Source organism: Salarias fasciatus, chromosome 7 (genome assembly GCF_902148845.1).
Source record: "Salarias fasciatus chromosome 7, fSalaFa1.1, whole genome shotgun sequence".
NCBI classification, from domain to species: Eukaryota; Metazoa; Chordata; class Actinopteri; order Blenniiformes; family Blenniidae; genus Salarias; species Salarias fasciatus.
In genome coordinates this window covers 6,671,119-6,688,116 of record NC_043751.1, presented here as the reverse complement: position 1 = coordinate 6,688,116, position 16,998 = coordinate 6,671,119, and the positions used below count along the sequence as shown (strand labels likewise).

At 45.3% G+C, this 16,998-nt stretch overlaps 1 protein-coding gene across 1 annotated transcript in view; it reads right to left on the bottom strand.

Annotated features, from left to right (window-relative positions):
* Positions 1-2,914: 2,914 nt before the first annotated feature.
* Positions 2,915-16,998, bottom strand: part of poc1b (POC1 centriolar protein B) — a 45,478-nt gene continuing 31,394 nt past the window's right edge. The window contains exons 11-12 of the mRNA XM_030096307.1: positions 4,107-4,400; positions 2,915-3,221 (exon numbers count right to left, since the gene is read on the bottom strand). Coding sequence (XP_029952167.1) covers positions 3,063-3,221; positions 4,107-4,400 — 453 coding nt within the window. The 3' untranslated portion in view covers positions 2,915-3,062. The remainder of the gene's footprint in view (positions 3,222-4,106; positions 4,401-16,998) is intronic.

Below are 16,998 nucleotides of genomic sequence, written 5' to 3'. Positions count from 1 at the left end.
ACTTACTTACTCAGGGCGACCCCGAGTTCGAGGATGGCCCTCCTGTAGCAGAGAGAAATGCCAGAGCCCACCATTTCGTCCTGTCTGTTGTTTGGTGTACCGCTTCAGCCACCGACAGTCTCGTCCACTCTTTGATGTCATAGATGAACTGTCTACGCGGCCGGCCACGCCTCTTCTTTCCCGGATGGTGACCAATCATGATGTCGAAAGGGAGGCCTCCGGCACGACAAATGTGCCCAAAGTTCACCAGCTTCATTCTTTTGAGGAGACACAGCAGCTCACGCTGGGTTCCCAACTCGGTCAGAATGCTTGCGTTGCTTTTTCGTGCATACCAGCTCACTCGAAGTAATCTGCGGTACGCCCACATCTCAGCAACATCAATGCGCTTAGCATCTGCTTTTTTTTATAGTTCGTGCTTCCGAGCCACAGGTTATTACTGGCCACACCAGTGCTCTAATGATGCGAAGCTTCACTGCTTTGCGAACTCCACGGTCTTTCCAGATCGGTGTTAGATCTCGCATGCGTTTTTTGCCCATTGCTATGTGCGCTTTGATGTCTGGGCAGCAGTCTCCATTCTCGGTCTTAACTGACCCTAAATATTTAAATTTTGACACGGTCCCTATCTCTTCACCGTTGATCTCTACTGTGAGAATGATAAGTCTTCTGCCTGTGAGCATTGCCTTTGTCTTTTTGCTGTTCAAGGTTAGGCATCTTTTTTTGCCGGCGTTGTCCAACTTCTTCAATGCGTCCGAAGGGTTTTTTCCACCCTCTACGATGAGCAGGGTGTCATCAGCGTAGCGCATGTCAGTAATCATTTGGCCTCTACTGCGTACACCGAATTCTTCCAGCTCGGCTTTTCTCATTACCTGCTCAGAATATAGAGTGAATAGGCAAGGTGAGACAATGGTCGGAAGGTGCCTGCATGAATTACTGAGCTTGTTCTACAGCATCTCTATTGGTTTGAAGTTATGGATTCTGACTGGCTACAAAAAGCTGCTGAAATAATTCCACTATCGGTTCAATTTCACATTTGAGTCATTCGTCTGCTGCATTACCGACTTCTACAGTGATGAGTTTGACTTGATAAAGATAACAAAGCAGTCCCAAAGCATGAAGCCTCTCCATCGTATCACACCTGTTTTAGAAAAATAAGTCTAAATGTACAGAGTCAGTGTTTCCACTGGAGCCCATATCAATAAGATCTCTCCAGGATTACTTTCTTTTTAACCATAGATTATCTATTGGAGCCAATCTGTTGGAAAAACCGATGTTTGAAGAACCAAAGACATTAAATTGTTCCTTCTTGTGGAGGTGTGACACCATCACAATAGAGCTTCACGTCCACAAGTACTTCCTCAGGTTATAAAGTCGAGGCCAAACATATAAACACAAAATCACACACATGGTTTGGCAGTAAACTGCGAACATGCATGAGCCTGGTGGCCAGTCCGGCTTTAAGAGCTCCTTCCTCAATATCAACAGGAAGCCCCCTCCTCCTCTAGGAAGCTATTAACATGTTATGGGATCATGTCCACACACACACACACACACACACACACACACTCACACACACACACACACACACACACCACACTTGTGTTGCACTGTAAAGTGTGTGAGCACTTAATGAGGTCGACGTGGAAGCGAAGGTGGAAACTGGCGGTTAACCGTTTGCATGCGACTCTCTCCCACCTCTGGAAACAAGAAGGTTTTGCGACGCCGCTGACTGTATGCCACAGCGCACACACACACACACACACACACTGAGGCCCTCAGCAGGAATTTCTGCCAGGTGGAGCGACGGCAGCCAGCTGTCTGGACGAGCTGGTTTCAGATTCACGTTACATAAGAAACGCCGCCGCGGTTCACTACTCGTTCACGCTGACATTTCAACGAGGATCTTCTAACTGATCTACACAGGAGCCTCAATGCGCTGCTTGAAAACATGAAGCAGAAAACTTCCAGATCATGGATGCTGTTGATGTGGATCTTCACCACGTCATGACTGCTTCGGAAATGACGGCACAGCCCTGGAGATTCCAGGACAAAATAAAAAAAATAAAAAAAACTGGGATAAAGGTAAATATTGAAGTGACCTTGACAAAAAAAAAAAAAAATCCAACAGTTCCACCAAAGTGTTACAAAATGATTACGTTGCCAAAAATAGGAAGAACAAACAAGTCGCTGTTCGGAAGACAAGATTTCTATTGAAGACAGAGATTGAATCGGGACGCCGCTTTTTTATGGAGTCTCTGGTGCTGTAATTCACCCATTTATGCATTTCCAGTGTTGCATGAAACACCAGGTCTCCCACCAACATCAGAGAAACGCTTTATGTAACCGAGGAAGCGACGAAGGAGGAGGAGGAGGAGGAGAAGTAAAAACAGTCAAGCCGGAGAGGAAGTGCAGGATGTGGTGAGCCGGGCAAACGGCAGCCAGAACAGAGCTCCACACACTGTGTGGTTGGTTTTTTTTTTTTTTTTTTTTTTTTACAGCTTCCTCCCAGCCCGACCGCACCGCTCACCACATCTCCGCCGCTGGAAAGACAGAAACAGACACGGCCTGTGATGCAAGTCAGAGCGAGGCAAAGTCTTTACCGGTCGCAGAGGAACTGTGACAGCAGTCATATGAGGAGCAGCGTTCACCACAGGGCTTCCCTGGGGAGGGGGCAGGGGCTTCGCACCGTCACATTCACGAAAACGATTTAAGTTTCACACTCGTGGTAGAAACACACTTTGTTACTATTTCACTAAACTCCTGTTTACCGGAGAAGAGCCTTCGGTTCCCAGCAGGTGGATTGACCGATAAAGAGTTAGAGAAGAAAAGCACCCAGCATGGAGACGGAATGCAGTGAAGTATATTAGCTTTATTCATAGAAATTCTAGATGCATTTCAGTGTGCATAGCTCGGTTAAAAAACGACAAAGCAAGGTGCATTTCACGGTAAAAATAAAAAAAAAACAAAAAAACAATTGTGCTGCAAGCATAAACATGCACTTCCTGAGAAAAGAGCGCCTCAGTGGGTGGCCACGCCCACGTCCGGCCGTGTGGGCGGAGTCTCCGTCAGGCGAAGTGGTCGGCCGAGCCGTCGGTGTCGTCGCTCTCCGTTTCCCGTCTCTCCCGGGACGCCCGGAGGTCCCTGACCGTCCGGGCCTGGTGGAGCAGACACTCCTTCAGCTTGTCTTCGGTGAGGGTGAGACGCTCCTCCAGCACCGACACCGTCTGCCAAGCAGGGAGAACCCAGAGAAACCAGGAACCAGCAGAGGGAGGTCAGGCGAGGCTGCTGAAGTCCTCAAATATACAACCAGAGGCAAGACAGGCACATGTGGGAAAGAGCATTCAGGAAGCTCGTTTTTTTCTCATTTTTTCTTAAAAAGAAGTATACCCTCGCCCTTGTATAATATTTTCATAAAACTGCACCTTTACATTTTCTTTTCAGGCACATTAAATGTTAGTTGCTGATGTTGCTTCCCCAGAAGTTTGAAAACAGTTTTAATGAAAATCTCCAATAATAAATGTGAAAGAAAGAACATTGTTGATTAATATAGCTCTAATTAATAAATGGGTCTCACACTGTAACTGGATTAAAGTTGCTTCAGCGACCTTCAAATATCTCGTGTTTTCTCCTTCCATCTTTTCTGGGGTGATATGATGATTTTGGAAGGTTTTAAAGTTGGAGTAACATGAGGACTCAGTGCTTTTCCTTTCAAACTGTTTGTTTTTGCTGCTAAAGCTTTGGCTCATTGTCAAAACTTCCTCTCAAACTGAAATTTCTGACTATAGCGAACACATTTTTAAGCAAAAATGCCTTATTATCCCTTTTATATGTTTAATGCCTGCAGTAACTGAGGCTGAGCCCCAAAGCATGATGGTGCCTCCTCCGTGCTTTACAACAGCTCTGTTTCTGCAAAGAGTTCATCAGGAACATTAATCCAGACAGACTGTGGACCATCTCTGAAGCTTGCTGCCTGCTCGGCCTTGGCCCACTGACTCCTGCGTAGTTTTGACGTTTGGTACAAATGAAAAGCTTCCTGAAGCCGTTTTAAACCCATACATGAGTTTTTATGTCCCCCGTTCGTCCACATCGAGCTCCTCCTGCTGACTGACCTGCGTGAGAACGTCCAGCTGCTGGACGATGTGCTGCAGGGTGGAGTGCAGGCTGGCCGGATGGCCGGAAAGGACTTCCAGCGGCTGCGTCTGCGCCGCCGCCTCCTCCCTCGCTTCCCTTCCTCTTCCTCTCCCGGTCTGGTTCCCGGCAGTCCAGCCCGCCCCGCCGGACCCCTCGCCCCCCGGCCACTCGTCCGCGGCCGCGCTGGCGGCGCGATGCGCCAGAAAGGAGCTGGAGTGGTGACTGTTGGAGGAGCCCTGCGTGGGCGTCAAGTGCGTCCGACCGTTTAATGCCTGCAGATTGAAGGGAGAGAGGAACATTCTGTGAGTGTGTTTCCTTCGACATAAGTACTGCACTCATTCCGCCAACGTCAAATCCATTTCGGGCGGCATGAAAAACACAATAAATCAATCGCCATTGTAACGATCTGACGTTTTAACTGACGCTTCACCGGCGAGAAACAATGAGCCTCAAATTAAAACCCCATTAAAGACGCCCCAGAGGGCTCCCAGAGCCGTTTCTTTACAAAACTTTGGCTTGACCGCGTAAAGCTCCAGCTGACACATCTGGAACTACATGAATGCATTTGGAAGCGTAGAATAGATTTCTAACAAGTTAAAGAACGTGGACGCGACTGAAGGAGCTTCAGCTCGACGGTGACATGCTGGAAATGCAGTGAGTCAGATCATCAGCTGACGAGCGAGAGGAAAACAAGAGTTCAGTCCAAGAGGCTGAGCGGAGAGTTATCTGCCAGTCAGAGAGGGCGTAAGACACGCAAACGGGACAACAGGATCCAGAACGGTTCATTGTGTGGTGACAGTAACAGCAGCAGGTTCCAGGAAAATGTTTTCAAAACATTATCATGTAAAAGTGAAACTTTTTTCAAACAAAAAATGTAAAAATGATACGTTTTGACTGGAAATGGGGCTTTGCTGAGGTATTTTAAGTCCCAAAGGAAAACATGAACTCTGATTTAGCCCATACAAATGTTTATCTTTTTTCAGAAAGTCATCAACTTCCAGATAAACTATGATCTAAAAAAAAAAGTCACTTTTAAATTTCCAGATTATTTGGAAATTGTCACTTTAGAATTGGTTTGATTGGAAACACTGAAAAAAAGTCATTTCAGTTTCAAAATGGAGCCAGTAGCAGTGCCAATGTTAAAAAAAACTGATTTATTCTTCAAGCTGGCATGGTGAGACCAGAGCAGGATAATAAGTCTGTGAAACAATACAAAAAACTCACTTCCTGGGGAAAGTCATACATCAGGACACCATGGATAAGCTTTGCTCAGTTATTGTTAATAGTGTTTCTGCCTTGATATTTACTTATTTATTTGGATTTCACATCTGACAAAGAATCTGCTTTCAATAATTTAGATATTCATCCAATAAGGCGGGTCAAAGCACAAGTTTAAGAAAAATGAAATGAGTAACCTTCAGCTCTCAATCATTTACACTAAAAAGACAAACCGGCGCTGTAAATATCCTCAATGCCTCGTTTAATAGATACAGGATTCACAGTGTGAGGGAGGATAAACAATGGGTGTAAATGAGCCTTGTGTTTATGCACTGGGAAGACATAACGCCATGCAGAGTCAGAACGCCACCTCGGCGTCTCATTGTTCTGCGTTCGCCTTGAGCCTGCTGCTGTAACTTGGCAGACTGGAGTCTGCGGATGACTCACGCTGCTGGATTACTGACTGAACGGCAGACTGCGGCCGACTGACTCCCATCCTCCCCGAACACGAGTTCACAAGGTTATTAACGCTCTGCAGAAGGAATGGCTGCAGCCACACAGCAGAGAAAAGCGTCTTCGTTTGACCTTTGCCTTCAGAATTACTGTTCATAACAGTGATTTTTTTCATTTATCGGATAAAGATGTTCACGAGCAGAAGGTGAGAGAGAGAGAAGGACACGTGTTTCTAATCCTTCACTTACTGCAGGAGAGGAGGAGCTGAATATGGCTGCAGAAGTAAAACTGTTCACGAGTGGAGATTCCTCAGTCTCCTCTAAAATCACACAGAAACTTACTCAGCAATATCGAACTGAAGTTTGACTGTTTTCAGACACATTTTCTGCTTTAAATTCAGTCTGGGTGCGGAGCTCTCACACCAGAGATAAAACCGCTCCTCCAGCTTGGTAATGATGACTCTGATGACCGACTGAAGAGGGTTTTTGGATGGAAATGATAGAAAATACAGTAAAATAATCTATTTTCAGGGCTTTTTTCATTCCTGAAATGAAAGATAAATGATCTGAAGAGGGTAATTCATGTAGCTGTAACCTTTTAGCTGAGTGTGTCAGTTTGCTGTTGGATTGAGATACTTTACAATCAGCATGTTTGCTGTTCTTGAAACAAACATTGTTGCCTAAAACCTTATTTATAAGACTTCTTTATGGTGAATTCTTTGGGAGTGGTACAAAAACAGCAGTAAAAGATGGAATCAGAAAAACACAGGATGTCAGTAAAGCGAGCGTAATATATTTTTCACCAGTACGTCGACTATGGAGCGAAAGACAAAATAATGGTTTGATCAGGACACTGGAATTTAAACATATTTTCTATTTCAGTGTGATAAAATCCATAAATCAACTAATGAAGCTGTGGTGATCAATGATTGAACTGTCAAAGCAGAAAAATATTTCCCCACTTTCATTGAATATCCAGGAAGCAAGAATAAGAAGAACATCTTCAATGATCAGTAGTTATTCTGGGTGTAATCCTGCAATTCCAGCCTCATAGACCTAAATATAATCTGTTTTATTTTGCCTTCCAATTCAGAAAGTGATCATCTTTTGACTGCAGACTGTTGATTAGAAAAAAAAAAAAAAATCAAGAACACTTAACAAGTCTTCTCCACTTTTGATTTGTCTTTTTTAAAAAAGATTTAATCAAATTAACAACTGAAAAAAAGGAACTAATAATCTTTTGAAAGTGAAGCTTTGGGTGTTTGGTCAAATCAAAGGTAGCATCTTGAGAGGTGGAAGAGGATGAATGCTGGCTGACATTGTGCCAGGAGGACCAGGAAGGGAGGGAAGGGTGCAGGGGGGGTAAATGAAAGATGTGTCGGGAGGATGTAGGAGGAAGGACGGAAGAGCTGGGTGAAGAAGAGGAGGGTGTCACACATTCCTGGCCTAATGCATGGAGCAATCGATTCCGGCTGGCTTCCTGCTTACTGTCCTCACTTCAAAGGGAGGGAGAGCTGAGGGGGGAGGCGGGGGACGGGGGTGGGGGGGCTTCACTTAACTCCTGGGAGGAAGTGAACAAAGCTGTCAGTGTTCGGACGGCGAGCGTCCTCCGTCTGTGCCCTCCTCTCTGGCTCTTCATCCCCGACGGGCGCCCCCCTCCCCCTCGGACACATCTGGCCCACATCTGCTTCGCTCATTTAGGGCATCTCAGCAGATCCAGACAGCCCCCCTCCCTCCTCTTCCTCCTCCCCATCCGACAGGAAGTTTGGGTGCAATCAAACGCTTAATGGGCAAGGTGCCCCAGCTGGCCTGTGTGGCAGCCAGTGCACACACACACACACACACACACACACACACACACACACACACACACACGTGTTGTGCAAGTTACTGCTATCAAGCACTTCATAAAAGTCACTAACTACGACTTTAACTCAACTCAACTTTATCTATGTAGCACTTTAAGAAGAAACCCCTGCTGAAACGAAGCACTGGGCAAAAATAAACAAAGTGCGAACAATAAAATGGCAAAAATAAAAACAGGAGCAGAGTCTCAGGCTCGGTTAAAAGTCAAGGAATAACAATGGGTTTTAAATTTAGTTTGAAAAATGGAAAGAGAAGAGGCTTTTCTGATGCACAGCTCGCTCTACAGGAGCAGCAACAGAAAAAGCTCCGTCCCCTCTGAGCTTCCGTTCAGACCCGGGTACCTCCAGGAGCTTCTTATCTTTGTCTGGCTCGGTTCTACTTTTACTTTCCCCGATGCTGTAACAAATCAGGTCCATGTGGTTCAATCTGATAAGCAATTCACTCAACTTAATATGAATTCACAACAGGAAGGTGTGGGAGTCGTCTGAAAACATCGGCTTCATAAACTACTGACAAGAATGAGCAGCAAAAAACCAGCTGAGACAACCGATCGAACGCCATGTCCAGAGGACTGATAAAGCCTGGGATCAATGAGGTGCACCTCAGGTAAACAGGAGTTTAGAGAAATAGTAGCTTATCAAGTTGAGGGATGTTTCACAAAACCAGCTGTCAGGCTCAATGTAGCTGATCTACTTCTAGCAGCCGTTAAACCTTCAAAACATCTTAAAGCCTCGTTCACACATTTAAAGCGATTTAGGCAGCACGGTGGCTGAGTGGTTAGCGCTCTTGCCTCACAGCAAGAAGGTCCCAGGTTCAATCCCCGGACCGTGCGGGCCTTTCTGTGTGGAGTTTGCATGTTCCTCCCCGTGTCTGGATGGTTTCCTCCGGGATCTCCGGTTTCCCCCGTCAACCGATAACATGCACCATAGGTCAATCCTCCAGTCAGGTGATTCTGACCATTAACCTGACTCCACATCTGGAGATGGGTCCCCGGGCGCTCCCCGCAGCTGCCCACTGCTCCATACGGAATGCTTCAGTGGCATCGATGGATGGGTTAAATGCAGAGAACAAAATTTCGTTGTACATTCACTGTATAATGACCAATAAAGTACCTTACCTTACCTTTTTTTTTCTTTTTATGTTTTCATTTCATAAAGTTTCGTGTTCACTCAATGTCTGTTCACACGGAAACCGCTGAAATCTGTGTCGTTTCCATGTTGTGCCACTAGTAGGTGCTGTTGGTTGTCTTTGCAATAAAACTACACATACACATGTTGGTATAGAGAACAGTACACTGTAAACATTGAGACATATAGACCAAGATGGTTTGTTATTCGGGGTGACTCAACTATAGAACTCCCAAGTCCCAGGAGAACATGGACTGGCAGCCATGACACTGTGGAGGCCGCCATTGTTGGTATTAACCGTCTACTCGTAGAAGAACTAGTTACTACAGCACATGACGGCTAGCATGTAAATGAACCGCCAAAATGCAGTGAAAGTTTCATTTGAAAATGTTGTTTTATAAACGTGGCCTAAATGAAAGTCATTCTTGCAGTTTTGGCTGCGCGCGTGTGCAAGAAGCATGTAATGTAATGCAGCAATTCATTTCTATTATTCTCCCATTGCAGGTTCATTAGCGTAAGTAGCTAGCTCTGGGGGTAGCTCGTGCTGTCGTACAGAAACCTTATAGGAAAAAAAAAAAAAAAAAGACCAAGTTCATGATTCCTGTTGCAGAAACAGAGAATTTAACACATGATGAAACATAAAGCTGTAAATCCTCTTTTATCATGTGTAAGTGTTGGTAAGCAGGTGATTGGCGGAATTCAGTGCACGTAATCAGATTCATAACGTAAAGAGTTTAATTCACCAAACTTTACTGAGCCTGTTAAAGCCAGATAATTAGACGATGAACAGTATACAAAGACTGCATTTGAAGAGACGTGCAGCTATAAATCACCGGTTCCAACAAGAACCTCGGAGTTCTAAGAGTAATTTAGTAGATTAAAATCTTGCCCGCTAAGCTTTGTGGAATGCTGGGAGGGGAGGCGAGGGGAGGGGAGGGAGGGCTCACGGCCCACTGGGCCCGTGGTCAGCGGCGGCAGGAAAGAGGTGATGGCGAGCTGCCAGCTGGGCGTTCGGCTCCATGGGAGATGAGTGGGTGTTGGGGCTCAGGGTGGCAGAGCGGTGGGCGAGGCTGGGCGGCCAGAATGCCCTCGCTGTTGTAACAGAGGCTTCAGTGGCACCGCCACTCCGTCACACACCGGGACAGTGCTACGTGTTTCCAAACACACACTGATCACACAATGGGATATTCTCACGTCCAAAAACAAGTGTCCCAGGTTAACCCCTGACCATAATGTCTTATTAAAGTGAATGTGTATTCTGCTACATTCAGTCAATGTCTTTCTGATTTGAATCAAATGTCTATCGAAATACGGGAATTCACACGTCTCAATATCAATGATTAAACATGATCAATGGCGGCAACGCTGCATTTTGTCGTACCTGCTGGAAACATTTCTACAAAAAACACCGAGAGGCGTGATGTCTGCAAATATTGCTCAGGTTGTATTCACATAAGTAAAAGAAATGATATTCAAAAAGCTTGTCTACAATTACTTAGATTGAAGCTCAGATTTCCCAGAGAACCCCTTGAGGGAAAACCCCTGCACCATGAGAGACGGCGGCTTCCCAGCGAAGAGGCACATAAATGCTAATCAGCCGGCATTCACTGGCACTGCATTTAACCTAAAATGGCAATGTGAGAAAACGAGCTATCCATATTAAAATGCTAATACTGGCTGGGACGATTATGATCAAAAGGATCCTCGAGAGATCGCAAACTGCCTCCCTCCCACTTCGAAATCAAACCACAGATGTCTGATCAAAAACATGATTAGCATGAGGGCCACAATTAGCTGCACTCTTGTTTTTTTTTTTTTTTAAGCGAAAAAGAACAACCTCAGAGACTACGATCCTTAAATAAAAGCCTTCTGTTGTCTCTCTAATGGACCTCATGCTCCACCTGAAGCCGGCCTGATCATTTACACCGGAGATTCTCCCTCAACGTTCATGTTTCCGTCAGATCACACATTTAAAAAGTTCTGGATATTGATGCCATCTTATTGTTCAATTAAAACAATTACTTGATGCTGTGTAATTTTAATTAAAACCAAAAGCTCTCTTGATGGGAGGAAGTCCTTGTTTAAAAGGATTTAGGGAAATCAAAGAAGCACTGCTTGACCCCGACCCACCATCTGGTTTCAAGAACTCAGTTTATCCACAAACCAACACAGCACTCTGCTGGATACCGGTCAGGCGATCAATAACGGCAGCGCGCACGGACCGCGGCGGCTGGCTGCTCGTCGAGACCACATCTCCGGCAGACGCACGCTTTTCTGATTATTCACTCAGCAACTGAACAACCAAACACAGCTTTGCCAGCTGTAGTCAGTCTGAACAACCTTTTCTCCTGATTATTAACGGCAGTTTCCCTGACGCTAACCGTTCGGTTCACAGGAAGGAGCAGAAAAGAATCCTTGGAAACTAGTTACTGTATGTCGACGACTAATAGTCTAAATGTAACTTCAGAGGATGTTACCTTGCTTAATCTGAGTCCGTTTCCATGACAACGGTGCTCGGCACCACAAAAACAAAAAAATGAAATTTTTGAAAATTGTCCGATTCCGCGTAAACAGAGGACAATACAATTATTCTGAAATGCTGCACTACAGCCGCAGTAACAACGCTTTCCTCCAGAGTGTCGCGACTAACAGTCCATGTTCTCCTGGGACTTGGTGGTTTTAGAGTTTCAGTAGCTTTGTTCTTGTGACTGAACGTGTGCGTCTTCTTTGATTTACTATGTTACGCTCAAACCGGTCCCAAAGACGAATCGACAACATTCCAAAATCAGAATTCCGAGCACCTCAGCAAACGATGGGAAACACTAGCTAACAGGAGTATTCACTGTCTGCACCGTATTATCTATAAGTTAGTGGTGAAACGCAGCCTCCTCCTCCCTCCTTCCCCTCGCCGTTACCCTTCGAGAGGAAGTCAGGCGTCAGGAGAGTTGGTGCTAAAGCTTCAGAGTCACGCCTATCTGTCATCGAGCGCGGCCTCCGTCCACACCCACAACACGGATTTGAGTCCTTTCAAACAAAACAGACACAGCTAAGAACATTCACACACCCACGCGCAGCCCGACACACCCCGACACGCACAAGAAAAACCGGCGAGCGCGCCGTCCGTCACATGACGCGGAATCCACGGATGTTCCCGTCAGAGGTGCGGCGCCGCTCCGGTGTCGTTTTATTTTCACAAAAGGCCGAGCTGAATAGACGGAGAGGAGGCCTGTGTGGCTTTGAGGAAGTGAACACATCCACTTGATTTCTCAGCCTCCCTCTATCTGTTTGCCTCTGACATCCGCACAGTGGCCGCCCACACACACACACACATACACCAACCAAAACATCCCGCTTACCGTCAAACACACTGCATTCTTATCAACGCATAGAAAACATCTCAACCGCAGGCTGTAAAAGAAAACTCTATCTCCGGTTTGTCTTTGCACAAGCAGAAACGCTTCTCATTTACACTTCAAACGTTCACACAAGTCTCAGTGAGGAAAAGCTGCACGTGTCGCAGCAGCTCGTCCATACATGCAGCCTGCTGAATGAACGCAGTGCTGCGGCTGCTCATTCAGAACAAACGCTCCGTTCCGACGGCGCCCTCGCCGGCTCTGCAGTCGCAGCGCAGTGTTGGTGTTTAATCCGATAATTTATGCAGGGAGGTGTGGATTCAATCCTGATGGCAGGCAAGACTGATTCTTAAAAACGTGTGAGAACGGGCAAGATGAGGGCGGGATGATGGAAGGAGTGAAGCTGAGGGAGTGAGACAAATTTATTATGTAATGGATGGAGACGCACATTCAGCCGACAGTTTATTAGGTAAGCGGGTCTAAAATTAATGTAGTCGGCTACGCTGCTGCCATTAATCTTCCTGTCAGGAATAATGCTGCTTTTTTCAAAAAAACATTCATACACTAATCCATAAAGCGCAGTTTGACTCGACTTTGACTTCCTCTCTCGACAAAATGACTCCTAGAGGCCCAAACTGCTCCCAGCAGGGGCATTAAGTTTCAACAAATCTAGAATAAGGCGACCTCTAGTGGTCATAAATATTATGATCAGAACAACGAAGAATAAAAACTAAAGGTTTGAAACAAACCCAACCACAATACACAATGGCAAAACACTGCATATAATAGAGGGAAGATAAATCAGTACATGACCTGAATTTTGACATTAGGAAACAGTGTGTGGATTTATTTCCAGTGCTGGCTCTGTTCTAAACACTGATGTTGATCAGTAAAGTGACGAATTGTGTTGAGAAAAACTCGTAAAGATTGAATAGAAAAACCAAACCTCGATGGGTTTGAAAACATTTCATCCTGCGTGTCACTCAAAATTTGTGAGAACATTTCCAAAGTGTGAGGTGTATTGATGTAAATGGTGTGGGTGCAGCGTGATGGGCTGGCTGCTCACTCCGACGGGGTTACAGGAGAACCACTCCTGCTGGAAGGAGCTGTGGATGAAAGCGTCCTCCAGCAGAGGCGGCTCGCTGTTGATTAAATATGGTGAAGCACCTGCAGCGTGGGCGTGGAAACAGGCTCTGAAGTGGACTTCTTATCTATTTTTACATAAGTGACAGTCCTCCACCGTGTCTCTGATACCTGTCTCTATTGGGAAAACGTCTCCAACCTGTCTGAATCTTTTTAAGAATGAGTCATGCCCGAGTCGTGATCTGGCTGAAAAGCCCTCATTATCAACACAACAGACTAATGTCTCTGATGAATGGGATGCGAAACCTTGATTAGTTTCCATCCCGGGGCTTCGCTGAGGCGGCACAGCTTTAAAATATACTTCACTGGCACTGAGGGCGAAAACCATAGGCGACGAGTACTTTAAATCATAGATTCATGAGTGTGAATACACCACCCATGATAAGACAATAGAGAGTGGATGCAGCACAGGAGAGACAGCAGCGTATGAGCAGGTGATGGAGTCGAGCGAACACGTAATCAGATCTCCGTTACAGCCGTCCAGGTGCTAATGTGATCATTCCAGCTCGCTTGTCATTTTGAAAAAGTGTCTGCGCCCGATCCGGTGTCCCTGCGCCCGCTTCGAAGAGGACAATCCACCCGCTTACATAAGAACGTCACGCCGAAGATGAGTCATCGTCATGGGACGCAGAGGTTAAGGTTCCCGCAGCTTCCGTGAGAAAGAGCAAACTGATACAAGGACGCGGCAGCCGAGCGGTCAAGGCGACACACACCCAAACACACATTTCACTGCAGGGTGCGAACGCTGAAGTTTTCAAGACTGTTCCTGCTGTATTTGAAGCTCAAGCTACCGAATGATTACGCTATAGATGAATCAACGCAAGAGAGTTTATTTTTTAATTTGGTTCACGACAATCATAAGAAAAGTTCGAAGCTCCACGAGGCCTTGAGTCTCTCAGGCCACTTTCACACAACGCTTCCAGTGAAAACGCTTCATTTTTGAGTTTTCGTTTCAGAACTCTCGCATTTACAAAACCATGCAGTTAGCATGATGGGCCACTAGAGGGTGTTGTTGGGTGTTTGTGTAATGGAATCACACACACACCAAGTACCCAACAATACAATATAAACATTAAGAACAGCGACTGCACGAATATTCATGTGGACAGATGAAGAGGGTGGACTGCTCTTGGGGATGATTCTCACCTAAAAGTTCCACCTCAAAAAGTTTCATTTCAGCGGCTCTGGTCACTGTTGTTGTGTAAATGGACACACAAAACACAAACGTTTTGTGTTTTTACTGTTTTTTTTAATTGATTTATTTCAGACATGTCCAAAACACACACAGAACACATATATTGCAAAAGAGGAAAAGCATCTATAAGTAATCTACACACAGACACACATACACACACATCCATAACACATGTATGTAATTGACGATGTCTGAAAAGGGGCTGGATTAAGTAAACCTTATTTACTTCTACCCCTTTTCCAATATTTGATTATATGCTTGTTTTTTTGTTTTTTTCCAAATTACATCTATTGAAAAATATGTAGTGAGCAGTGAAAAGATGCCATCAAGTAGCAAACTCCGGATTTCTAATATATAAAAGAAGATTCAAGGCAGGAAAAGCAAGAATGGAGATGTTTTATGTCCATGTGACGGGCTGCATGCAAACATTTCAAGAAATATGTTGTATACCTTCAAAACTTCTAGATCTAATAATAAAAATTTAAATCAGATATTGCTTGTACACATAGAAATGCAGCTGTTTTTGTTGCTAGACAACCGTGTGTGTGTGTGTGTGTGTGTGTGTGTGTGTGTGTGTGTGTGTGTGTGTGTGTGTGTGTGTGTGTGTGTGTGTGTGTGTGTGTGTGTGTCGACAGCAGGTCACCCCCTGTATCAGTGATGCTAGGCAGGCATGCTGAGGCGGAAACAAACGAGCATGTGTGGCAGCGCGGCCGTAATGCATGTGAGCAGGAAGCTATTAACATGGCATTACCAGACCAACCAGGGGCAGGAAATTAAATTTCGCTGCCTCTGAGAAGGTTACGTCCCAGCCCTCCCCCATGGTGAGTAATTGATTAATATGGCTTTCCACAGCTCCTGTCCTCCCATACATTTCCTACCTTCATTGAGCCTGAAGTGAGAATTTGGCTTTGTCCGCTGTCACGCTGATCATTTAAATTACTTTTATAATATATCTTTCACAAGGACAAGTGTTGGGAAATGTACCCATGAGATGAATGTGGGAGTAATGTTTTTTAGTCTGGATGTGCGAGAGAGATGCTGTCTTACGCTCAGACGCTGCTGTTTTTTCCTCCAAAAATGCTTTAGAAACTTGAACATAACACTCCTAACTCATAAAAGTGGTGCTTGTAGGTGGATTTCCAGTTGTGAAACACTCCTGGATATGATTTAACCAACTGCAGCCTTGCTCTATTTTTTAAAGGCATTCATTCACAGTAAGTGTGGCCGAAGAGCACAAGGTCATCATCAAAGAGGCTGGACTTCATTTTTTTTGGAAAATCAGAATCAGCAGCGCTCGTATTTACACCACTGCTCTCAGAGCACCGGTGTCATGTAAACGGACACACAAAGGTTTTGAGTTTTCGCTTGTTGTCATATAAACGGGGCCTTAGATTCATCTCCAACAGTTGTTCCCAAAACACAGGCTCGGATTTATCCTTCCGGCTGTAGAAGTGAGGTTTGGGTGTAAAGCTGCAGCTAAATCTCTCTTGATCGCTGCTCCATGTAAATCTCGGTGCAGACTTTTCCCCCTAACTGACATCAAATAACTTCTAACGCCACGAGGTCCCGGCGTGACTTTATTCACCCCAAGATAAGGAGGCAAAGCAAACACGGCCTGTCCTCACCTGGATTACGAGGATGATAACAGGACGCCACTCGACCGTAAATCCACCCAGTGAAGGTCAGAACTGGATGAATTTACAGGGAAACTGTTTAAGACTCAATCTGAACCCTGAAAACAACGTGTCTGTCTGCCTCCGCTGCACAGCAGAAAACACACCGGCCTTCAGAGGGGGCGTCCTGACATGCACCGTCGCATGCGATGGCACCCGAGCCGCCGGTGTAAGGGAACACACTCAGACGCGATCACACCCATGCAAATACACCCGCAATTGTGTTTACTGTGAGGCAGCAGGCATTGTCTCACATGTTTACCTGAAGCCAACCCTCCGTGTTTGCAGACTTTCCACTCACCTGCTGGGCGACACCTGTCAGCCTCATCAAGGAAAATAGTCTGTTCTTTCATGAAGTGTTTAGTTAAACATCCTGAATCCAGTTCAGCCCGTTTGGTTAAACTCTGAATCCCTTTGATCCAAACCAATTTGGTGGCCGTTTGAGTTATGGGCAACAACAGAATCAAGACGACGGAACCACAAAGGAAACTAATGTGAGTATTTAATTGCTACTCAATGAGAAGAGTAAGAACTGCACCTGCTATCGAGAAAACGAGAGGAGACTGAATGCTTGCTGAACATGATCAAAATAACTGAGTTGGTAACATGTTATCAACGTTACAAGTATATAGACAAATTCAGAAGCAACATGCAGCACAAAATCGTCTTAACCAGGGGCGGCTCGCCACTGGAGGGCGCCAGGGCGCCGCCCCACCACTCACCACATAGTCACTCATACTCAAATAAAATATATAAAAAATTAAATAATAAATTACAAATATTATGGAGTGAAAGTTTATCTAGTTTTCTATGAGCATAATAAAAACTACAAAGGGAATGATA